We start from the raw sequence: 25,633 nt of genomic DNA, 5'->3' as shown, positions 1-25,633 counted from the left end.
CTGGGAGTAAAAGCTGAAGGATTGAGGGATGTGAATGACGGGGTCTCTACCTTCTTCAAAAATGTGAATGTTAAGAAAGGAACTTCAGACTTCACAGGACAACTTTCCACGAGAGAACTCAAGCCTGAATGCCAACTGGTCTTTGAATTTGTGGACAAAGCACTCATACCAAGAATTGGGGGAAGTGCTTTTGTTAATATGACACATCTGGTTCTCATGGAGGCCCTATCAGATTTTGAATCAATCAATCTACCAGCCATTATGATCAAACATATGATCAAAGCAGTGAGTACGAGGGAAAGTGAACCTGGTCTTCCATATGGTTTTCTCCTGAAATTGGTACTTGGGCATTTCAACGTCAGAACTGGAAAAGCTACCTTGGGAACAGCAGAGAACGTGCTCTCCATGGCTACTTTAGAAGAATGTGAGTGTGTTGCTGAAGGGGCCGGCTCCACCATCCCTACCATGACTGAAGCCCCCAAAGCAGCAAATCTAGAAACTCAACTACTAAGAGCTGAGAATGCTTTTCTGAAGGATCAATTGAAAGTAAGAGTGGAAGAACTCAGGAACCAAATGCTTCAGGATCAGACTGCAATTATTGAAAAAGTCTATGGGATTCTTCACACCCTAAATCATTCCCAGTAACCTGTTCCCTAGCAACTCTCCCCAGTTTCGGTCCTCCCCTCCTATGTCTAACTTTGTGTTGTCCTTTGATTTTCTGTTTCTTTCGTTTGGTACAATAGTAGTTGGTTTGACATATGTCTGTTCTGTTTAAACTACTATCTGTCTTATGATCACTCTTTGTTATTGCTAGTTTGCTCTCAACTACTCTGGCTGTGCTTTGTTTACTTTTGATGATGCCAAAAGAGGGAAGGTTAGTGTTGATATTATGATGTATATGGTGTGAGAGGGTGATGGAATTGCTCATGTTGTGATGCATTAGGGTGTGAGGAGGTGATGGATGTGCAATAATGAATGACATGCGCTAAGTTGATTGCTTGTAATTGATGAGAGGTATGTTGTGATTAAGGGGGAAGAATTGGAAGACTGATAGGTGCTATGATTGAAGAACCCTCTAGTGGATAACTTGGTCTTCCAATGTATTTTGTTGCTAACATGCTGTGGGTGCTTTGATTCAAATGACCTGTTTCGCAGGGCGAACTAGTGGGATCTGGTTCTCAGGGGAACATAGTTTGTCATCATCAAAAAGGGGTAATTGATAAGTTAAAATGTGTTCTATGTTTTGATGATTATCAAACAAATGGAGAAACAAAGAGTGAGGTGATCTTTGACCTGATCGAGACCTGATCTTCGACCTGCTCTCATTGTAACAATCACTAGCAATAGCTGTAAAGCTGGGCCTTAAACTGCACAGCAGAAAAGCAGTGATGCAGCCCATGCTTAAGGTCAAACATTGAAAGAGTGGTCTCCATCACATCTCACATGCTCCTCAATATATATACAACATGTTGCAACATATTGAGTAGACTTGAAAACCTTATTTATCTTGTGCAAACCTTGCCGTCACAGGTTCTCAAGTGTTCTAAAAAACAAAGCTATTTGCAACTGAAGGACCTGATCCGGACACCAGATTTTGTCTATGTTCTTTAAGTTGTTATGAGTCTTTGTTCATTTTTTTCTTAAACTGTAAACCTACTCTTCTCTAAAAGGAAGTTGTTTGTATGTGTCTTTAAATTTTCAAAGGTTGCTTGTTGGAAGTGTGTTTCCACAAGCTTTTGAGTGGTACACTAGGCTAGAGTAGTCTAGGTGTATTAGAGCGGTGAGTGGCTAAAGGTAGTCACGTTGTGAAGATTACAAGATCTTTTGTAAAGGTGAGGAATTATGGGAGTTGATTCCTAGTTTACAATAGGTTGTAATCTGAGTTTCTCGGTTAGTGGAGTTGAAATCGTAATGGGGTGGGTTGTGGTTTTTAATCCCTTGAGCAAGGAGTTTTCCACGGTAAAATCTTGCCTTTTTTATTTCTGCACTATATAAGGAAACTGGTAGACAACCAAGTCCCTCATACATTTTGGTGGATGCATAGCCTCTAACAGCCATAAACTAAGGTCCTCAACTAAGCTGTGTCACACTAACAAACCTTTTACTAATTCACAATAGAAACTTCGCTTAAGCTACTTCCTTCAGCAAGGCCAAGCATGTCGATGAGTCTTGAAAATTGAAATACTGCAATATTGAAACAGGAAAGTCTCAAGTTTCCTACTTTCCTTATCATTATAGAGTCAATAATCAAGGAAAGATCATCATGCAGAAAACAATATAAACCACTTGCTCATAGACTGATCCGAAACACTTTACCGGAGTAAGTGCATATCTTAATATGATTAAGTGCAGACCTTAATCATATATTGCTTGTGTTTATATAGACGTACTGAAGGAACTCATCTCTCCTAAAAGCTTGTTAATTTCCACGACAGTGAGTCGCCTCCCGGCAATAGAGAAGAGGAATTAATGAACGGAATAAATCGTTGTTAGCCATGGATGGAAAACCAGAAAATCCACAAAAAAAGAAGAAAGTGACAAGGAGAGGACATAAGAAGGTAAGAAAGCTTACCTTAGATTGAGATGAGAAACCTGTAAGTCTCAAAGCAGAGCAAGAGAAACATCTGACGTTCAAGAGCTATTAAGAAAGTACACATTGACTTTCAATTACTGCAGAGAGTAATTTTTTATATCCAATCGAGGACAACATAATTTTGATTTTAAAAGTTTAGATTAACAGGATGGAGGGAATTAATTAAAAATTTTTTAGGACAAAACTATGATACCAAAGAAAGTATCCTAGCTATGTGAAGCTGTGTGAGGAGGATAATTTGTCCCTCACAAAAGGTAGTTTAAGCTATGTTGCTTGGACTCTTCAAAAATGCTGACACGGTGTGTGTCGGATCCTTGAAAAGTAACGCCTTTTGAGGGATCCAACAAGTGTGCGGCAACAATTTTAGAGAGTCTGAGCAACATAGAGTTTAAGTACTGATAGCGGTTCGGGCCCCTACTTATCTCGGGCATCGTGAATTTTGTTTATAATTTCCTGATTTTCTCCCAAATGATCAAAACTCAATCAAAAAGTTTAGAGGTTCTGTTGATAACCTAAGACAACAGTCAAAATAATTGACAACTTATTGTCTTGGTTTCAGTTTCAAACAAGTCCTTTGCAAACAGAATTCCAGCAAGTTATCTCAACCACACAATTTGAATTACTGAAGCATGCATTTAAAAATATAGATACTCAGGTGATAAGAGCATGATTGCAAGATGAAACGTAAATATGAAGCAGAGGAGTCGGTGTAGGAGCTGATAACAAATAACCTTCTCAGGATCAATTTCTTGTGTTTTTTGTATAAAAATTTCTGGAAAGAATCAGGATATAAAAGAAAATCAAATGCAAGATAATCGGATGACAATGAAAGTTATCCTTTTAGCGATAAGAAACTGAAAAGTAGAACTTGAGAGTAGCTATATAAATGGTCAAAAAACTTCATTTAAACCATTGATGGAATAGATCAATAAGCTTTTGCCTCCCAAATTCCTTCCATTCAACTACATTTGATATTGTGGTCATAGATTAAGTAAGATTTCATTGTACAAAGACACTTATCGTCCTATTCTCTTGTAAACAAGGTAGCCAGCTTCCCTCTTAGCACCTCGTGGAAGTGTTTTGAAGAGCTGGATCAAGCAGTTGAACCAAAATTGGCATGTTTTATCATTTTATTGACTTTGCTTCAATTATGTGCAAGTGATACTAGGCTAGAAATTTATTGATAAGAAACCTCACGTACCCCATCTGTTTTAGCCTCCAGCATCTTAATAAGGAGAGGAATTCATCCAGCTTCACCCACAAGTCTCTTCATCTCAGTTGAGGCGCAGATTTGACAGATTGCTGATGCTGCAGGTTGTAGTGCACTAGCTGATCGTGATTTGAGCACATGAACCGACCGTGAAAGGAGTCCAAGCGAGATCAAAACCTCGACTAACACATAGCCAATCAAATTTCTCAAGGCCCCTATAGTTGATTCTTCGGGAAGCAGATCATCCAAGTATGCCAACAGACTTATGATTTCACCTCTCTGATATAACCTATCATCGAAAAGCAACACCAGTTCGGCAAATCTTGAGTAGAGCCCAACCCAACCATGTCCACAGTAAACACATTGCTTCATCCCTGCTAATAGACATGAAGCTGTACATTGACTTATAACAAGCCAAATAATTTCAGCATATTTTTCATCTAACTGTACTTACTACTTACAAGAACCTTTCTACCTCTAAAGATTTCCTTTGCCCTGGAAAATAAGATGGCTACCATTCAAATATAGGATACGTTACTTATAATTTAGGAAAATCATAGGTCAAGTTGTAGAGAACAATTGGCTAAAACCCTACAAGGCTCCAAAAACAGGAAAAAATAAAAGGGTGCAAAGATGGCATGATAATTCAGTAATGAGATAGATGATATCAGTACTTGCTGAAACAAAGAGCATTGCAGCAGCATGACTCAATAACTATCGACATCTTACTTTCTGGACTGTACTTCGCATATTCTAACAGCACATAACTGCTAAACAATCTAGGTGAGAAACCAAAATAATAAATAAGTGTCAATTGAAAAAACAAACAGGTAGACCTTCTTGAGTTATTAATATTATGTTTTCTCTTCATTCTGTTCATGATGGAGAGTTGCTATACTACAATCTGAGATTTACTTATCTCACTGTCTAGTAAGATATTGTATGCTTTCATATTCGTCTTTTGCACTCCCGAATGCCTTTGATCATATCTTCTATAAAGTAATCTCCATGTTTATTGTTTCTAAAAACAAAAACAAAAAGTTGTCAATACTTTTGGATCATATAATAAGAGCAAATCTGAAATATATGCACAACATCTAGATGCCTAAGGTATTAATGGAATAGGTATTTCTGAAGTGCTATTAAAATGAGATTCACTATTTTTTCCTTATCTGCACATTTTTATACATCATATCTGTTTTTCATAAGCCACCAACTCAAAAGATATTTTTTCTATGTTAGTTGACTGATTAGACTGAGTGGCCGTGAATAAGGAAATTACATGGAGCAATAGATTCCGGGGTTTCAAAAGCTCAGTTAACACACTCAACCATACAAGATGATGATACGAAAGAAACATAGTAATACAGGTTATTGAGGATGAATTAATAAAGGTAGGACAGCAATTCGAAGGTGATTTGCTATGGTCTTAACCAATATATGATGATTGCAGGAGAGAGAAGTAAACGCTTTTTTAATGAATAAGTAGTTAACAACAACATTATAAAAAAATGGTATTTCTGCTTGGTTAGATAATATTTGTCTCGAATCAACAAATCAGTTCCTTTCAGAAACTTAAGGCAACAACGTTTTACATTAACTTGGAACTGAAAGTTGATGGCATATAATGTTTTGAAGTGGAGTTAATTATAAGTTCAATCCTTTCAGTAAGTAAGCATATCTCCACTTTTTCATATGTACGAGATGCTGCTCAATATACATACATGATGCTGTTCAACACTCTTAGAAGTTAGAATCACAAATTTTCAGCAAAAGCTATAACCATGACAGTTAAAATTCACAATCTGAAAATTCCATCATCCACTGGGGATCTAGTAGCTCAGTTGGTTGGCTAACTGAACTTTTATCTTGTTGGTGAGAGTTCGAATCCCACGTTGTAGTCCCCTCCCCATTTTCTCCTTCCCCTACCCCTATGTAATAAAACAAAAAAAGAAAATTAGAAGGGAAAAAAAAAAGGAAAGAAAAAGGAAGGAGTAATTAAATGCACAGAGACAGAGCTCACTCACAGAAGCGCCTGCAAATCAACCGAAAACGAACAAGTCGCAGCAATTTCACTGAGAAAACAAGGAAATCTTCCTTTACCTGAACTGCACAATCGAAAATCAACAGGAACTTCAACAAGCAAGAGTCGCATATGCAACGAAGAGAGACACACAAAGAGAAATGAGGGAAGCCAAATAGGACATGCACGTTTTACAAAAAATGATCCTTTGTGTTTATAGTTATTTAAGTACTAGATTTTGGCACGTGTAGGCATAAATTGACATTAAAATTTGATATTTGAAGGAAGTTCATTTTCACTATATTTGTATTTTTTTTTTTTTGGAAATCATTTGAGTTATAAAATATAAGTAAAGTCTACAAATATTTATAGTCATTTGTTATCTTTAGGACCTCTAATTAATGATTTCAGAAGTACAATTTTTTTTACTTAAATTATCTCTTCTATATTTTTTGATCGTGAAAGATCAATAATCTTGGTATATCTACCTTCTAAAGATTGATTCCGCCGATCGAATGAAAAACTTGCGTATTTTCCTCTTTCGCTCAACTTCCAAAAGTATTCAAGCTAGTTCATCCTAGATTAATATGAATGCATTCATATTAATCTTTCGTATAGTAATTGCACAAACCTATATTGTTCGGTGTAAACCATCTAATATTCAAAATTTATGGATGTGACTAATAATTAGTGTTCGATATTTGGAAATCAATTGCAAGTATGCTAGTTGAGACTGGATAATGTTTCACAAACTACCTCAATTTCTATTACTATATTATATCACACATAGAAATCTTCTTTTTGGCATTGGGGAAGTGCAAATATTATCAATGACATTCATTTCGTAAAATTTCTCATCAACAATACAAAATATGCAAAACGGTCTTTACAAAGTAATTAATCCTAGATATGAATGTTTAACATATATAAAGAACCGGCTAATAAAGTAAGGATTAGTAAAGTAAAAAAACGCACCTTCGAAAACTATCTTTAGGGATCTCATATTGTGATTCATCGTTAATCTCCATTTAGCCCCATCTCATTTCAAGATTTGCACATTAAAAAAAAAAGATTCAATATTTCTCATTCATTTTTTCTTCTTCCACTCGTAAAACTCTATCAGAGTGCAATAAGCATGTCGAATCAAATGATTATATTTCATTCCGAACTTACCAACAGCAAGAAATATAATATATAAATGTATATCACTCTTCACAATGATACAAAAGTAGAACCATAAAAAAATACTAAAATATTATTGTCACAAGAATATATAATGCATGTTAAAACTATGCATACCCGAACCACGGTTAGTCACCCCCGCCAATGGATTTATTCCTTTCTTCTGTGCGTGAGTAGGTGGTACACTGAACTAATTTAGCTAAATAACAAAGTGCAAAAGATTTTTTTTTAAAAAAAAAAAACAGTATGCTATATTCCAAAATATTGAAATAAAAAAGTAACAAAAAAGACAATAAGCAGAAACATCTGCATATTGGTGAAGGAGAATTTCCATTTTGCTAGGCAATTTATAGCAAATGGATATAATGTGTCATTAGTAGATAAATGATGAATCGTTGTATTAAGTTAATCAAATGAATTTAGTCTATATTAAATTATTTAATGCGACTATTCACATTCTCCTGATTTTTTACAGAAACGAATAGAAAATTAATTAATGCAAAGTTTATTTCATGTATTGGTTATGAATAAATTAATAAATTGGTTACGAATAAATTAATAAATTGTTTTGTAACTTTTCACATAGCTTCAAAACACTTGTGTGAAAGGGCATGTGGTAGCACAATTTTTGGGCGAGAATATAAGCAGAGGCAAATCAATATATTGATAAAATATTTAGTTGATTAAGATTTTGGTGTCATGCAAAGGCTTATGCATTAGACAACACTGAGATGGAAACCAAGGCTTTCCTGCTGGGGCTGGAAAAAGCAGCGGAATATGGGCTACACACCATTGGAGATTGAAACAGATTCCACGGAGGTGATTATTTTGATTAATTAAATGAATAAATACATGTCGACACAGCCTTAGAGAAGGCAATCGAGTGGCACACGTTTTGGCCCAACAAGGAGTACAAAATGCAGCTGAAGATTAACTAAGTGTTTTTGCTCAGTCCCCCTGCAGGGGCTTCACCATGATAAGCAAGGGCATGTAGCTCCTAGGAAAATACCCCACTAATGCTTGTAGTCACCTAGTTAAGTTGGGCAACTAACGTATTATAAACTCTGATGTCATGTTCAACTAGCTTATATATCAATAATATCCTTGCAATAAAAAAATAAATTAAAAAACAGGTCGTATGAGTCATAAAATGATCATTGTAGTGCAGTAGTATCACTAAACTTGTCTTTTGAAGCGAAAAAAGAAAAAGTACTACATTTTAATCATAAACATGGAGCCAGTACAAGTCACAAACATCAAAATAAATACCGCTACACTGCCAATAAGATGTCCATAGCAGATAAGAAAACCAATAATACTAGCTCTCCTCTAGTAATAGAGAGCAAAGTTTTTGTACACAAGGGGCCAAAAGACACGAGTCACTGCAGGTATTTCAGCAACAAGTTAGTCGACCTTGCGCCTGCAAATTGGGATCTCAATCGTTTTCTCAATCGTGCATTCCACCTTAGCTTGAAAAGTTTCTTCTTTCCCCTCAGTTTCAATTTTAAAAGTAATGTAGTAGGTAAAGTCACGACAACCACCTGCATTTATCTTCACAATATCCGTAACTTTGCGTTCTTTTCCCTGCAGTTAACAATAGGTAAAAGTCAATACTTACGAAGAGCAGCACAGCAGAAAATGGGTAAATAACAAGGTATAGATCATACATCATCGCCAAAGCACCGCTTGATTGCCAATGAAGCATAACCCTTGATCCTATCCACAAACTCAGGAAAAAGATGAAATTCCAGAATGGGGTAGATGGGAGTAAACATGCACGACCCAGGGTATTCATCAAACTCAAAACCCTATTAAGATACATACAAATAAACAGATGAGCAAAATGTTTATATTTTAGGGCATAATTCAGCAGTTGAATTATGATTGATCTGAACAAATAGAGTCAAATATAATTACCAACTCGATAGTTGAAAACATGTACCACAATAGATGTGTTTTCATGGAGCAGATAATGTCATACACACAAGTCATGTATGCCCATATGATGTCTATAAAAACGAGGGTGAAAGGGAAGTTGTGAAATTTCCAACATTTCAGTTGTCACATGAAAAAGAACACTTCCAATTGTAGTGGATAGTTGACTGGAGACATGAAAATGTATTTAAAAACCAATAGCAAAGTCTACAAAAACCATATATTGCTTTCCATTCAAACCCAAACCAGCAAGTAGAAGAAAAAACCAAGCTGGTAATTTATGGTCCTTGCAACTTCAATTCCAGCTAGTATTGAATTCATTTTCCCAATTGTTTCGGAAAACCAAGTTAGTGGTTTGTCAATTAGTATTACCCATTAAGTTAGCGTTAAATAAGGCGAAAACGTACAACAGAATAGGAAAGGCACAGGGAACTTCAAACATCCAACAAAAGAGTATTAACTTCGATTCCATCTCTACAATCAATTTTTAGGCCATCTACATGTAAAAAGCAATAAAAACAAGGCACCGGGAGAAAATCGTCAAGGTGTATACAAGTTCACCCGGACACACTGATGTGAGAAAAAAAGAAAAGAAAAAAGTGGTCATGATAAACGGGAAAAAAAAAAAAAAAAGAGAAGGAAAATAGATCACCTCTACAAGGAAATTAGGCATAAATTATATTTCCTTCGAAATTCAAATACACATATTTAGGCCTAAAACTTTCTTACCAGTCAGGTACACCACCCCCCCCCCCCCCCCCCCCCCCCAAAAAAAAAAAAAAAAAAAACCAAAACACCCCCCTCCCCTCGTCTTCTAAAGTTTATTTAACAAAATACAGTCAATTTTATCCCCCGGGAACTAAGGGAACACATGAAACAAAATACATACAGCCAAGCCAGGTGCCTTGCATTTAACAGAAGGTCAAATGTAATTAGGCCATGTGCCCTGTCTAATGCCTTTTTAAGCAGTGCTCTTGCAAACAATGTGAAAAGAGATCCAGTTCAAATCTGATGACTAGGTGGTGACTAGTCCGATAGATCCACCATCTTATTTCATAGAGTGCAGTGCCTCAGAACTAAGTACACTTAACATGCATTTTTGTTGGAGTGTATACATCAGGTGTATACAAATGTGATATATGAAAAAAGGATCTAAAAGTCCAGAGATATTGTAAAGATTTAAAACCCGACACTTTCCACCCCGCCCCCCCCCCCCCCCCCCCCCCCCGACCCCCAAAAAACCACAAAATCTCCTCCCAACCCATGAAAAAATTGAAACAGCTTTACTGCACATAGATGCTGAATGACCCAGGAGGAGGAATGTGTAATTGTAGTGCTTGCACATAAAACCATAGTGTCGAGAACTATATACAGAAAAGTATGCATATTAAAAAAAGGGAATGATTCATGTAAACCAGAGACACCTAGGCAGTAAACCAAAATACACAAATAGATAACAAAAATAAAAGCATATTCAACATAAAGTTTAAAAAGAATAAAGAGAAGAAAATCAGGAAACCTATGTTTACATCATCTGGGACCCCCATGTAGAGCCAGCCACATATAAATGACTTATTTGATAAGGGCACTATGATGCAAATGTACAATATATTGCTGCAATCGACTTGTTTTAAGAAAAGTTACAACAACATACCCTAATAGTACCAGTTTCGGTAAAAAAAAAAAAAAAAAAAAAAGAGAAAAAGGGGGGTTACAACAACATACCCGTGCAGGAAATTTCATATAATATTTGAAAAACCTATAACATCTTACATGCGCATTAGTTCATTGTTGGATTGAAATGTGCCTAAATGTTGCCACAGAAGAAGGGTGTTTGACTTCCAAACACTACTCTTCAGGTTGCACACTCATTTTCTTCTTTCATCAGACTCCCATTTACAACACCCTTTATTTCAAATAGGAAAGGGAGCAAGAATTCAATGTAAACTTGACTACATATCTTCTATATATTGATACCACTTTGAGTCAGCTACATATTTACGTGGGATTATTTTCCACTTTTGTCTTATTTTTTCACGCATTATAACCATTAAACCAAGCTCATCCTCCGTGAACAACAAATGAAACAACATATTCAACTTTCTTTTGCTAATCTTCACTAGTAGTGAAATAGAAGAAAATGCTGAAACAAGTTGTAGTGTTTATATAAAGGCGGAATGGCTTGAAAGGCCCCTTTACTTGTCTCGATTAGTCATCCCGGCACCAGTACTCACAACTTTGCCGAACCCCTCTGCCCTTTAAAACGCAGCATTTTAAACCCTTCCTCGACCCGCTCAGTGAAAACAGAAGGATTTTGTAGTGTAGCTTTCAACGGGACATAAGATGTTCGAGGAACTTATATCCTCTTCTCTCTATTGTTTTTCTTTTTTGGTGTCTGTCCGGTGGTGGTAAGTGGCTCTTCGGAACTTAAATTATGTATAGACATATCACTACATATAAATGATGTATAGATATATCATTACAATCCTCAGAGTATGCCAGCTTTTTTTCACGTATAAAATTGGAGTTCTAGACTTATTAGTGGAGGGGAGGACTGCGACTTCAACAATCCCAATGCATGGTTTAATATTGCTCCTAGTTAGAAACACATGATCTAATTCAATTTAAGCACCAACTTGATATTCACCTTTCACATAATTTCCTCAAGCAAATACAAGTTATACTTACTTCATTCCAATATATGTTATACTCTTTCCTCTTTAGTTTGTTCCAAAAGAATTATATTTTTCTATATCTAGAACAAGAACTTCATACTTCACAATTTATCTTTAATAAGATGATTTAAAGTTGCACAAATGTATATAGCTCGTTTCAGACCACAAGTTTCAAAAGTACTTCATTTTCTTTCAACTCCGTGTCTAGTCATGCAACTGGGATGGAGGATGTGGTCATTTTTCACGGAATAAACAAGAAGTTATTTAAAACAAGTATCAAATTGATGTTTAAGATATATCAGGTTAATCCTGATTACGTTTGAGGCAGTCTGTCGGCTCCATGTAAATTGGAGGAAGAACATGCTTTTCCCAGTCAAAGAGGTTGAAAACATTCCGACCTTGACAGATGACCTGGGATATGAGGTAAGCTCCTTACCAACTAACTACTTGTCTTTATCCTTCGGTTCAAAAGACAAAGCTCACAGAATGGGGCAGTTGAAGAGGTTGGCAAGCTGGAAAAGTAAGTACCTATCTCTGGGTGGAATAATAGTATTGGTCAACAGTGTATTACATGCACTACCTACGCATGTAATGTCTCCGTTTCCTTTACCTCGCAAGGTGAGGAAGAGAATTGGTTCTGTAAGAAGGAACTTCATATGGCAGAGCAACAGAGACAAACATGCTATCCACTTAGTCAATTGGAATCTCTTATCCACTACCAAAGCAAAAGTATATAGGAACCTAAAAGCACACAACCAACACAAAACCAAAGTCTACCGTTAAAATGGTTATGGAGGTATAACTTGGAAGAAAATGCTGTGTGTAGAAGGGTAATTTGTGAAAAATATGGTCAAGATGGGATGTGGTGTTCTAAGACGGGGGGTTGGGTGTGGAAATCTATCAGACTTCATTGGGCTTCACTTGCTGCCAATTCCATCATTAAGGTGGTTAATGGAAGGAAGAGATTCTAACCACTGGCTAGGAAATGGAACCTTAAAGGAGTTGTTCCCTGATCGTTACAACATTGCAACATTTCCTGAAGAAATATTAGACACAAATCGGGACAGCAAGGGAGGACTATCACCTTCAGGAGGTGAGAGGAATTAGAAGGAGCAGTGGAATTCTTTAAGACATTGGAAGAATTCAAAGGTCTCACAGAATCAGAGGATAAACTATACTGGAGGTCATGTAGGGATGAGGTTTTTACTGCCAAGTCTGTTTATTTCTCAGCTTGTAACTCAGACTAGCACAATGCCCTTGGAGATACATCTGGAAAGTCAAACTCGTACAATGCTTCCCATGGCAGGTGGCAAGAGAGGCTCGTTTAACCCAAGAGGATTTGAGAAGAAGGGATTTTCAGTCATGCTCTAGGTGCTCTCTCTGTGGTTCAGAAACAGAAACCAGTAGTCATTTGTTTCTTAATTGTCTTACACTGACCAAATGTAGCAACTCTTCCTTAACAGTGTGGGCCTCAAATGGTTTATGCCAGCCAACGCTTGTGACCTACTAAAGAGCTGGAACTGTGGGGCATAGATAGACAGATGAAATGGTGGAGTTTGGTTCCTGCTTCTACATGGTAGACAGCATGGAAGGAGAGAAACTCATGAGTTTTGAAGACAGAAGTAGCTCTTTCCAGAATATCCATGAAGTGTTTTCTTCTGTTTCATTCTTGGTGTAACGAATGTCATGTAGAGGGGGAAGAATCTTTAGCAGATCTGATAGGTGCTTTGTAATTTATAGATGAATATCGCTGGTTCTCTTCCTCTCTGTAAACATGGTTCTGACACTGCCCTTGTTCTTATTTTCTCTTATTAATATGCATGTTACCACTCTCAAAAAAGCAAGTAACAAATTTAAGGCCTAGTACACAAAATAAGGTGTAGGAGATTAAACTATTAACATAGAAAAAATATACAGCAAATTTGTTTTTCCGTATGTTACTACATAGAATTTTCCATATTATTCTAATGGTCATTGTGATAAGTTACTACATGCAATTTTCCATATTATTCTAATGGACATTGTGATAAGTGATAAGTAGGATTGTAGTGTTTATAAGCATCTATTTTACGGGAAAACACAAGGATGCCTTGCAGAGTAGGATAAAAGATGTTTTAGGAACTTGCATCCTCTTCTCTCTCTGTGTTTTCTTCTTTGAGTGTCGTTTTGGTAAGCATCTATTTGATAGGGAACTCAACTGCATGATTTAACACTATCTCCTAGCTCGAAACACATGATCTAATTCAGTTCCACCACTGATTTGATATTCACTTTTCATTTAATTGCAAACAAATACAAGTTATAGTTAAATTTCGAGGAATAAACAAGTTAGTTACAACACGTATCAAAATTTAAGAGGTACTAGTACATTTACAAGCCAACAAATAGTTCATGAGTCGTGCCTATTGGCTAGGACAAAATATACAGTAAATTTATGTTTCCATAAGTCACTACACAAAATTTTCCATGTAATTCCGATAGCGATTATGATAAGTGCTTAATGAAATATAATAATATAAAGAGATAATGGTCAAAAATACACCTTAAGTATCACGTTTTTGTGATTTTCCTAGCTGAACTATCAGGTGTTTGCGTGTCCGAACTATCACCAACTATTTATCAAACCACACCTGAACTATCAAGTGTTTGCGTTTTCTACCTGAACTATCACGTGTTTGCGTTTTCTACCTGAACTAGTACCAGTTATTTATCAAAACATACCTCGACTAGTGCTGGAAACTCAGAGAAAATTGATATTTTTAATCATTATCTCTTTTTCTTTTTTTTTTTAAAATCCAATTAATTCCTTTAATTGTCTGCCTAGAGTGCCATTTGACACCATTTTTAAACAACACACAAAAAAAAAAAAAAAATCGTACAGCGCACAACATCAGACACTAGTGGAGGTGTGTTTTGATAAATATTAGGTAGGTGGGCATTATGTGTAATAATAATGGAATAAGGAAAAGGAAGATGGAACATACATCGCTCTCGCGTAACTGTTGATAATACTTGATAAAGACGTCCTTATCTGGGTAAGTTTGCCAATCATATGGATCATAATTGAGCGGCTCTCCATCCTCACCCTTCACATCAGACCCGGTATCATCCTCACCCATGAAATCATACTCTCCATCCTCACCCTTCAAATCAGATCCGGTATCATCCTCACCCTTCACATCAGATCCGGTATCATCCTCACCCATGAAATCATACTCTCCATCCTCACCCTTCAAATCATCATCAACCTCCAATTTCAATTTCTTCTCGGGGGGCGACTCCTTTTCCGTCAATTTTTCATCCTCCATCACACTTCCACATGCACTTGTACCTCAAACCCTAAACTACCCCAATTTCTCTTTTAAAAACTGAACCAACTATTCTTACCTTCCATATATATGTTTAGTACAACAAGAATTGATCCAATAAGAGTCCCTTATTTATTTGGACGGTGAAATTGTTGCTCTAAACTTATCCATTATAATTATTAGTACTTTATGGAGTAACAATTGGGGATAATTTTAATAATATACAATTCAACATTAAATATTATATTCACGTAGTCATATTTTTAATTTATATCCGCATAGGTTTTTTTTTTTTTTTTTGCAACCATGTTTATACATACTATTATCAGTGACGGAGTCAGAATTATCGTCAAGAGTGTTTTAAAATTTTTTCTTCATCCACTCGCAAACAGCCATGATTCAGTTCCACCCACTACTATCCTTTTTTGAATAGAAATTAGTATATGAAAATAGAATACTCTATCAGAGTGAAATAAGCATGTCGAATCAAATGATTATATTTCATTCCGAACTTACTAACAGCAAGAAATACAATATATAAATGTATATCACTCTTCACGATGATACAAAAGCAGAACCACAAAAAAAATACTAAAATATTGTTGTCACAAGAATATATAATGCATGTTAAAACTATGTATATCCGAACCACGGTGAGTCACCCCCGCCAATGAATTTATTCCTCTCTTCTGCGAGTGAGTAGGTGGTACACTGAACTAATTTAGTTAAATAACAAAGTGCAAAAGATTAAAAAAAAAAAATACATCAGTATGCTATATTCCAAAAAATTGAAATAAAAAAGTAACAGACAAGACAATAAGCAGAAACCTCTGCGTATTGGTGGAGGAGAATTTCCATTTTGCTAGGCAATTTATAGCAAATGCATATAATGTGTCATTAGTAGATGAATGATGAATCGTTGTATTAAGTTAATCAAATGAATTTAGTCTATATTAAACTATTTAATGCGACTATTCACATTCTCCTGATTTTTTACAGAAACAAAGAGAAAATTAATTAATTAATGTAAGTTTGTTTCATGTATTGGTTATGAATAATTTAATAAATTGTTTTGTAACTTTTCACATAGCTTCAAAACACTTGTGTGGAAGGGCATGTGGTAGCACAATTTTTGGGCAAGAATATAAGCAGAGGCAAATCAATATATTGATGAAATATTTAGTTGATTAAGATTTTGGTGTCATGCAAAGGCTTATGCATTAAACAACACTGAGATGGAAATCAAAGCTTTCCTGCTGGGGCTGGAAAAAGACACACCATTGGAGATTGAAACGGATTCCACGGAGGTGATTATTCTGATTAATTAAATGAACAAAACACGTCGACACAGCCTTAGAGAAGGCAATCGAGTGGCACACGTTTTGGCCCAACAATGAGTACAAAATGCAGCTGAAGATGTTTTTGCCCAGTCCCCCTGCAGGGGCTTCACCATGATAAACAAGGGCATTTAGCTACTAGGAAAATATCCACTAATGCTTGTAGTCACCTAGTTAAGTTGGGCAACTTACGTATTATCACCTCTGATGTCATGTTCAACTAGTTTATATATAAATAATATCCTTGCAATAAAAAAATAAATTAAAAAAACAGGTCGTAGGAGTCATAAAATGATAATTGCACAATAGTATTACTAAACTTGTCTTTGAAGCGAAAAAGAAAAAACACTACTTTTGTATACGGGAAAACCGGATATGATCCCGACCGGTTGTAAGGTGGACCGGTGATGGAAGAGGGTCGGGACACACCGGATGCTAGCCGGGAAAACGCCTATACGCAGTTGAACGAGTCCGTTCTTCCCCCGTGACACGTATCCTCCGGTTGTAAGTCGTTAACCCGAATGGCCGTTGGTCCGAAACTGGGACGGCCGCGCCCGATGCCACCGCCAAACGTGTGTTACGCGCCGTCGGTCCCCAATATACCGTCCTTGAAATTATTAGTTCATTGGTTCACAATTGTACGATATAATAGGCATATCCTCACCCCTTGAGATGGTTGCTTCCTTGACTTCTCCAAGAACAAATATAGATCATATATATACAAAAACAAGGTCGTTTTGTTCAAGTTTATAGTGTGATTTAATCCATCAAAATCCACGCGATTATATTCGCAAACAAATCGCCACTATTAGCCATTTCACTAGAGCACTCTTGAATATATACTCTCTCTCATTTCATACATACCAAGATCCAAGACATATCCTATACCCACTTACAATTCAATTCAAAACACGGGTAAACAACTTTGGAATCATAAACATGGAGGCGTTACATTTAGAGCCATTACAAGTCATAAACATCAAAATAAATACCGCTACACTGCCAATAAGATGTCTATAGCAGATAAGAAAACCAATAATACTAGCTCTCCGCTAGTAATAGAGAGCAAAGTTCTGGTACACAAGAGGGACCAAAAGACACGAGTCACTACAGGTATTTCAGCAACAAGTTAGTCGACCTTGCGCCTGCAAATTGGAATCTCTATTGTTTTCGCAATCGTGCGTTCCACCTTCGCTTGAAAAGTTTCTTCTTTCCCCTCAGTTTCAATTTTAAAAGTAATGTAGTAGGTAAAGTCACGACAACCACGTGCATTTATCTTCATAATATCCGTAACTTTGCCTTTTTTTCCCTGCAGTTAACAATAGGTAAAAGTCAATACTTAATAAGAGCAGCACAGCAGAAAATGGGCAAATAACAAGGTATAGATCATACATCATCGCCAAAGTACGGCTTGATTGCCATTGAAGCATAGCATGTTGATACGTTCCTCAACACACGAGCCTAAACTGTATGTCATAAAGCTCGTACGTGTGTGTATTTTAATTTTTTTTTATGAAAAAATTACAATTTATATTATGTTTTTATACTCTTGGGCCATGCTTTTGAATTAAAATTAGATTGGGCCAAAATATTTTGATGGAGTAGTACCTAACATAAAAGTGGCCCATCTGGCAAGGAATATTATATCCATCGACTAGTGAGTCACAAGTACTATTAGCTAGTTTGGCATGTTTCCATAGTAAAGGTGTGGCTAGTTTTTATTATTAGACTAGTAATAACTAGTAGAGGTGTGACAAGCTTTTGTGGCAATATGAAGTTTTCTATTTCAGAGGAGTTTGGTTTCAGATAGTGACTATAATGTATTTTAAAAAATCGACAAAAATCGACAAAAACAGAATATTAAAAATCGATATAGTTTGGTTTGGTTTGACAATCTAAATAACCGACTTAATTGGTTTGGTTATTTTTGAAATAAAAACAGATCCAAATCGAACCGTGAGCACTCCTAACAAGCATACACAAAATGACATTTCCAGGACAACAAAAGCATAAATGACACTGAAAAATTCAGAGTATTTGCCGAAATCTCGACTTGTCAAGAGACCTGGTCTTTGTGAATGAGGTCAGTAGTCTTTTTAGCACTTACATGATTAACAACCGCTTGAAGTGTCATGTCATTAATTGCCATCCACCTCCTTTTTCGAACTCCTCAAAGCCGAACATCTTAACTCTCCTGAAACGACTCAAGCCTAAGAGAAAAGACCTTTGAACCAATCAAAATCAGTTCCTTCTGCCTTGACGTACGAGTTTTTGACCGGCCAACACTCCACTGCATACAACATAGGTGATTTGACAACCACTTTATAAAACTTACCTTTAAGTCTTGGTAATCCTTTTTCCCTTTTGCCTGGGTTATGATTAGTCTTGTGGAATTATTCCTCTAATTTTGATACGTTACAAGTCTTTTGAAGATTTAAGGAGAAATATTTTATGACTTAGCTAAATATTCCGTAGTTTAATTTAAAAATTAGTACACCCATTCATCGAATAAACAAAACTACTTTAAAATTTTAAAACACTCTTGACAATAATTCTGACTCTGTCACTAATAATGGTGTGTATCGTGTGTATAAACATGGTTCCAAAAAAAAATATTGCTATGCGGATGTAAATTAAAAATATGACTACGTGAATATAATATTTAACGTTGAATTATATATATTATTAAAATTATCCCCAATTGTTACTCCACAAAGTAATAATTATAGTGGATAAGTTTAGAGCAACAATTTCACAGTCCAAATAAATAAGGGACCCTTATTGGATCAATTCTTGTTGTACTAAATATATATATATATATATATATATATATATATATATATATATATATATATATATATATATATATATATGGTACGTAAGAATAGTTGGTTCAGTTTTTAAAAGATAAATTGGGGTAGTTTAGGGTTTGAGGTACAAGTGCATGTGGAAGTGTGATGGCGGATGAAAAATTCATAGGTGAGACGGAAAATGAGTCGCCCCCTGAGAAGAAATTGAAATTGGAGGTTGATGATAACAAGGATGATTTGAAGGGTGAGGATGATACAGGATCTGATTTGAAGGGTGAGGATGGAGAGTATGATCCATATGATTTCATGGGTGAGGATGATACCGGATCTGATTTGAAGGGTGAGGATGGAGAGCCGATCAACTATGATCCATATGATTGGCAAACTTACCCAGATAAGGACGTTTTTATCAAATATTATCAACAGCTACGCGAGAGCGATGTATGTTCCATCTTCCTTTTGCTTATTCCATTATTATTAGAGGTAATGCTAAAAAAACACACCTATCTAAACTATCACCAATTATTTATCAAAGCACTTCTCGATTAGCATTTGCTTGAAGCAATTAAGTGAAAAGTGAATATCAAATCAGTGGCGGAATGTTTATCCTACTCTGCAAGGCATCCTTGTGTTTTCCCGTACAATAGATGCTTATAAATACTACAATCTTATTTCATTATTTTTTATTTTTCATTAGGCACTTATCATAATGTCCATTAGAATAATATGGAAAATTGCATGTAGTAACTTATCACAATGACCATTAGAATAAAATTGAAAATTGTATGTATTAACATACGGAAAAACAAATTTGCTGTATATTTTTTCTATGTTAATAGTTTAATCTACTACACCTTAATTTGTGCAAATAGTCACGAGCGAATTGTTGACTTAATGTAAATGTATTACTGGCCTTAAATTTGTTACTTGCTTTTTTGAGAGTGGTAACATGCATATTAATAAGAGAAAATAAGAACAAGGGCAGTGTCAAAACCATGTTTACAGAGAGGAAGAGAACCAGCGATATTCATCTATAAATTAGAAAGCACCAATCAGATCTACTAAAGATTCTTCCTCCTATACATGACATTCGTTACACCAAAAATGAAACAGAAGAAAACACTTCATTTTGATATTCTGGAAAGAGCTACTTCTGTCTTCAAAAACTCTTGAGTTTCTCTCCTTTCATGTTGTCCACCATATACAAGCAGGAACCAAACTCCACCATTTCATCTGTCTAGCTCTTTAGTAGGTCACAAGTGTTGGCTGGTATACACAATTTGAGGCCCACACTGTTAAGGAAGAGTTGCTACAGTTGGTCAGTGATAGGTCACAAGTTTAGTAGGCCACTTTTTCTTTTCTTTTTTTCTCTCCTTTTCTTTTTGTTCTCACATCAGTGTGTCCGGGTGAGCTTGTACACACCATGACGATTTTCTCCCGGTGCCTTGTTTTTATTGCTTTTTACATGTAGATGGCCTAAAAATTGATTGTAGAGATGAAATCGAAGTTAATACTATTCTGTTGGATGTTTGAAGTTCCCTGTGCCTTTCCTATTCTGTTGTACGTTTTCGCCTTATTAAAACGCTAACTTAATGGGTAATACTAATTGACAAACCACTAACTTGGTTTTCCGAAACAATTGGGAAAATGAATTCAATACTAGCTGGAATTGAAGTTGCAAAGACTATAAATTACCAGCTTGGTTTTTTCTTTTGCTTGCTGGTTTGGGTTTGAATGGAAAACAATATATGGTTTTTGCAGACTTTGCTATTGGTTTTTAAATACATTTTCATGTCTCCAGTCAACTATCCACTACAATTGGAAGTGTTCCTTTCGTGTGACAACTGAAATGTTGGAAATTTCACAACTTCTCTTTCACCCTCGTGTCTGCATAGACATACATATGGGCATGCATAACTTGTGTGTATGACAGAATCTGCTCCATGAAAACACATCTATTGTGGTACAAGTTTTCAACTATCGAGTTTGTGATTATATTTCACTCTATTTGTTCAGATCACTCATAATTCAACTGCTGAATGATGCCCTAAAAATATAAACCTTTTGCTCATCTGTTTATTTGTATGTATCTTAATAGGGTTTTGAGTTTGATGAATACCCTGGGTCGTGCATGTTTACTCCCATCTACCCCATTCTGGAATTTGATCTTTTTCCTGAGTTTGTGGATAGGATCAAGGGTTATGCTTCAATGGCAATCAAGCAGTGCTTTGGCGATGATGTATGATCTATACCTTGTTATTTGCCCATTTTCTGCTGTGCTGCTCTTCGTAAGTATTGACTTTTACCTATTGTTAACTGCAGGGAAAAGAACGCAAAGTTACGGATATTGTGAAGATAAATGCAGGTGGTTGTCGTGACTTTACCTACTACATTACATTTAAAATTGAAACTGATGGGAAAGAAGAAACTTTTCAAGCTAAGGTGGAACGCACGATTGAGAAAACAATTGAGATCCCAATTTGCAGGCGCAAGGTCGACTAACTTGTTGCTGAAATACCTGCAGTGACTCGTGTCTTTTGGCCCCACTTTGCTCTCTATTACTAGAAGAGAGCTAGTATTATTGGTTTTGTTATCTGCTATAGACGTCTTATTGGCAGCGTACACGGTATTTATTTTGATGTTTGTGACTTGTAATGGCTCCATGTTTATGACTATAATGTAGTGCTTTTTCTTTTTTCGCTTCAAAAGACGAGTTCATTAACACTACTGCACCACAATGATCATTTGATGACTACCCTACGACCTGTTAATTGCCAAAAACAAACAATATCCAAAATGCGTACATACATAACCTCCACCATCAAATATAACACCGAATACAATCCAAACATCATAATACACAATCGGAAACCGAGAAAGATAAAAATATCCTAAATTGTTGGACAGTTTTGGTTAAGGGTGTCAAGTGGGCCGGGCCCCGAAGAGGTAAACCCGCCCACCACGCCCGGCCCAAGCCCACTAAGAGGTGTGGCCGGGCTAGTGGGTTTTATTAGGGGTCATTTAAATTGTGTGATTTTCGCCCACCGGCACTGCCCGGCCCGGCCCACTTCAAATTAAAAAAAAAAAAAAAAAGAAGAAGAAGATAAATCTACATTTATTACTAATAATAAGTATTTTAAAACATTGTATCAAGCTATATCATTGTAGGATTCTTAAAATTTTGGAAGCAAATATATGAAATATTTATTAATTATTCAAACCATAGTTAGAATCTTACTTTAGTTAATTAAAACTTAACCATTAAAACATGTAATGTGTCTCTATTCAAGTAAGAACTTGGGAAAGTTTGTAAGCTTTAAAGTTTAAATTCGACTTTGCAATTATTGATTAATAAAACTAAAGGCTCACCGAGCCTTTGAATTTCTTTTCAAATTGTGTGTTATAATTTTATTTATGATTTTATTTACAAGAATAATAATTTGCACGTTAAAATAGAACTATAAATGTAATTGTGTAAAACTAATCCTACACAAGAACTCCAAGATAAATTTAAAAGGAGGACAAACATTGATTCAAAAGCAAACAAGACATTATAATAGGTCGACAAAATCGTTGAAATGACAAGCCTCCGAAATTGCTGATGCGTGAAATAAATCAAATACTCCTTTTAAGTTACTATTTTACACAAGTTCAAAAATATTTCAATAGGTTATACAAAGATATAATAATATAAACTATTAGTTATATATATAATAATATATTAATAAAATCTTATTAGTTTCAAATATTTTATATATAATAATAATTAAATATTTTTTAGCTTATTGAAATGTCTCCGCCGATGGAGAGGTGACAATCCGCACATGACATTAGGACTTAGGATGTACCGAGATAATTAATTAAGAACTTTGGTTTAGTATCAAAACTCTGGCATTGTAACCATTTAGTTCCCATTTAGATGAGTAGGAAATTTAGAGAAAGAGAGAGTAGGAATTGTGAGATAATATAGAAGAATGAATGGTATTTATAGATTGAAATATAAAGATAATTTAAGGAACTTGATGGTTAAAATAAAAGTTGACAACAACTAGATTTTAAAGTATCAAACTTAATAAATTTTAGTATTAGAATTTTTTTTAAAAATAATTAAAACCCAACCCGGCCCACCAACGAAATGCCCGCCCACCACTGCCCTGCGGCAGCCCGAGGCGGGTCGGGGTCGACACCCTTTCCCTCTCCAAGCTCCGGCCCCCGCCCCCTTGTTCGCCCCCGCCCGCCCGACCCGGCCCCTTGTGGCCCACGTTTAAATGGCCCGGCCCGGCCCGACCCGGCCCACTTGACACCCTTGGTTTTGGTCCTCTCAAGTTTGTCAAAAGTGAGTACTCGTAATTTTCTTCAGATATTAATAGATTTTGACCGTTAGATTTTTATAAAAACTGTGCAAAAAAAAAAAAATTCAACAAGAAACACCAAGAAAATTTTGTCAAATCTTAGAAATTGTAATACCAAAAACCCCACCAGACATTAAAACTCACACCAAATATGGATAAGAAGTAGCATAAATAATACCTTAAAAAACTGCACCAGACACAAATAGCAAGAACTTCAAAAATTGCATCTCTGAAAATGAGTTCATATTTTTCCTTTTACAGAACTCCTTAAATCTAATAATCACAATTTGTTAAATATTTGACGAAGATCAAAATTGCTCAAGTTTGGCTAACATAAAAGATCTAAATTGTTCAAAATATACTTAAGGAGCCATTTTGAATCTAGTCCCGAATATAAGAGGCTATATTTGTCATTTTATCAAAAATCAACAGTAAAACGTTGAGAAAATGACAAAATGGTCTCTCATGTTTGAGCGTCGGTTCAAAATAGTCCCCTAAGTATGCAATAAACAGTTTTGGTCATTTAAGTTTGCCAAAATTCAACACGTTTAGTCTTCATTAAATATTTCGGAACTGTGTCTACTAGATTTGATGCGAACTATGAAAAAAAAGTAGCAGGAACTCACATTTAGAGGAACAATCCGCCTTTGTCATAGATTGTATACATCACACTAGATAGTTATCATATTTATGGAATACGATTCACTTTTGTAGCTTCTGCTATTTTTATTTATTTCTAGAGTTTGGTATAACTTTTTGAGGTGTAATTTCTTTTTTTATATACTGTATTTATTTTAGTGTTTGGTGCAGTTTTTTGTTATTGTTGCATATATGTAGGATTTGATGAGACTTTCTTGATTTTTATCGTTGAATCTTTTTTTTTTTTTTTCTACTGTTTTGTCGAATCTAATGAACATAAATTGTTAAATATTTGACAGACTAAGGGGTCATTTGGTAGCTAGTTAGGAGGTAAGTTATTCATGAATTAATGTTTGCATAAGTAGTATCGCGTTTGGTAGCTTATTAGAAGGTAAGTTATTCATGTATAAAATTAATGTGGTGTTTGGTTGTAATATAGAACCCGCATAACTAATATATGATTATGAAATTAGGATGCGAATTAAGATTTTCTCTCTCTAGCAAAAACCCCAACGACTTTTTTTTTACCCACTCACACTCGACAGACTCCGCCGGGCAGCCGGGCTGACCACGTGCTCTCCGTATTTACCTCCTCTAATCCGTCCTCTTCCACTAACCCTGGCAAAGGATCTTACGCTTCCTCAGTAGCCACTGCTCCTAAACCTCCCCCTCAAACCCCAAAGGTTTTCTCCAAAATCTCGGTCTTTAATGGAAAGCCTGCGGTATTTTTCAACGCTTCTGATTATTATGGATCGATGTCAAATAAATGTAGACTTACCCTCGTCGGAAAATTCTCCTCCGGCAGACCAAAGCTTGATAAAATCCGGTCTGATTTCAAGGCGAAATTCAACATTAAAGGTCAGGCAACAATAGGGCTTTTCGATTATCGACATGTCTTTATTGATTTCACTTGTAAAGAGGACTGTACTGATATATATTTTAAAAGGATGATGAATATTGGGGGTTTCTTAATGCGAATTTTTAAATGGACACCAGATTTTAAACCAGATGAGGAAACCCCATTAGCTCCGATTTGGGCACTCCTTCCCCAATTACCCTGGCATATGCATGAATTTAGCTATTTAGAGCAGGTCCTTAGTACCATTGGTACTCCTCTTCAAATCGATCAAGCTACTACGAATAGAACCAGACCCCACCTTGCTAAAATCAGGGTCGAAGTGGATCTGAGGAGACCTCTCCCTCCCTCGGTTTGGGTTGGTTTATTAGATGATGAAGGCAAACCTATGGGGGGATATGATGAGCAAGTTGAATATGAAGGAATCCTTGATTATTGCCTCCAATCGTAAACATCGGTGGTCATTCTATCCACAATTGCACTCATATTGACAACAACAAAGGTAAGGGAAAGGAGAAAGTGAATGATTCTAACAAGATGCAAGGGCATCGTGAGAAGGTCCAAAATGCTAAAGAGACTATCTAACCAAAGACCAAAAACCCCGGGAGGATCCCCAAAAATCCAAAAACAGGGTTTTTCAAGGGTAACGGGTCGTAAAAAAAATCCAATAAAAAAAAGACCAACCAAAAAAGAAAAAATTTAAACAAGTTTTT

The 25,633-nt window shown here is 35.8% G+C and overlaps 2 protein-coding genes across 3 annotated transcripts in view; one reads left to right on the top strand and one right to left on the bottom strand.

Moving 5' to 3' along the window:
* Positions 1 to 8,147: 8,147 nt before the first annotated feature.
* On the bottom strand, positions 8,148 to 15,060 carry LOC132047220 (uncharacterized). Its single transcript, XM_059438191.1, has 3 exons — positions 14,603 to 15,060; positions 8,676 to 8,816; positions 8,148 to 8,592 (listed from the first exon to the last, which is right to left on the bottom strand). Exons 1-3 carry the CDS (start codon positions 14,924 to 14,926, stop codon positions 8,413 to 8,415), a joined length of 645 nt encoding a protein of 214 aa, XP_059294174.1. The 5' UTR covers positions 14,927 to 15,060; the 3' UTR covers positions 8,148 to 8,412.
* A 4,126-nt stretch (positions 15,061 to 19,186) lies between these two features.
* LOC132047205 (uncharacterized) overlaps positions 19,187 to 25,633 on the top strand; it is a 28,567-nt gene continuing 22,120 nt past the window's right edge. The window contains exons 1-3 of one of the 2 annotated variants that reach the window (XM_059438173.1): positions 19,190 to 19,514; positions 21,172 to 21,312; positions 21,396 to 21,781. In XM_059438173.1, the coding sequence (XP_059294156.1) occupies positions 19,221 to 19,514; positions 21,172 to 21,312; positions 21,396 to 21,575 (615 nt within the window). In that variant the 5' untranslated portion in view covers positions 19,190 to 19,220 and the 3' untranslated portion in view covers positions 21,576 to 21,781. Of the gene's footprint in view, positions 19,515 to 21,171; positions 21,313 to 21,395; positions 21,782 to 25,633 lie in introns of those variants that run through there. The other variant, XM_059438165.1, reaches the window with a different exon arrangement.

The sequence above is a fragment of the Lycium ferocissimum genome, chromosome 1 (genome assembly GCF_029784015.1).
Source record: "Lycium ferocissimum isolate CSIRO_LF1 chromosome 1, AGI_CSIRO_Lferr_CH_V1, whole genome shotgun sequence".
Taxonomy (NCBI): Eukaryota; Viridiplantae; Streptophyta; class Magnoliopsida; order Solanales; family Solanaceae; genus Lycium; species Lycium ferocissimum.
This window is presented reverse-complemented; position numbering and strand designations above follow the sequence as displayed.

Bases quoted from the DNA above. Each gene is read 5' to 3' on its own strand.
- LOC132047220 (XM_059438191.1), bottom strand. From the start codon at position 14,926: ATGGAGGATGAAAAATTGACGGAAAAGGAGTCGCCCCCCGAGAAGAAA. The intron at 8,817-14,602 runs GTATGTTCCATC...GTATCTTAATAG, and splicing joins AACAGTTACGCGAGAGCGAT to GGTTTTGAGTTTGATGAATA. The intron at 8,593-8,675 runs GTATGATCTATA...TGTTAACTGCAG, and splicing joins AGCGGTGCTTTGGCGATGAT to GGAAAAGAACGCAAAGTTAC.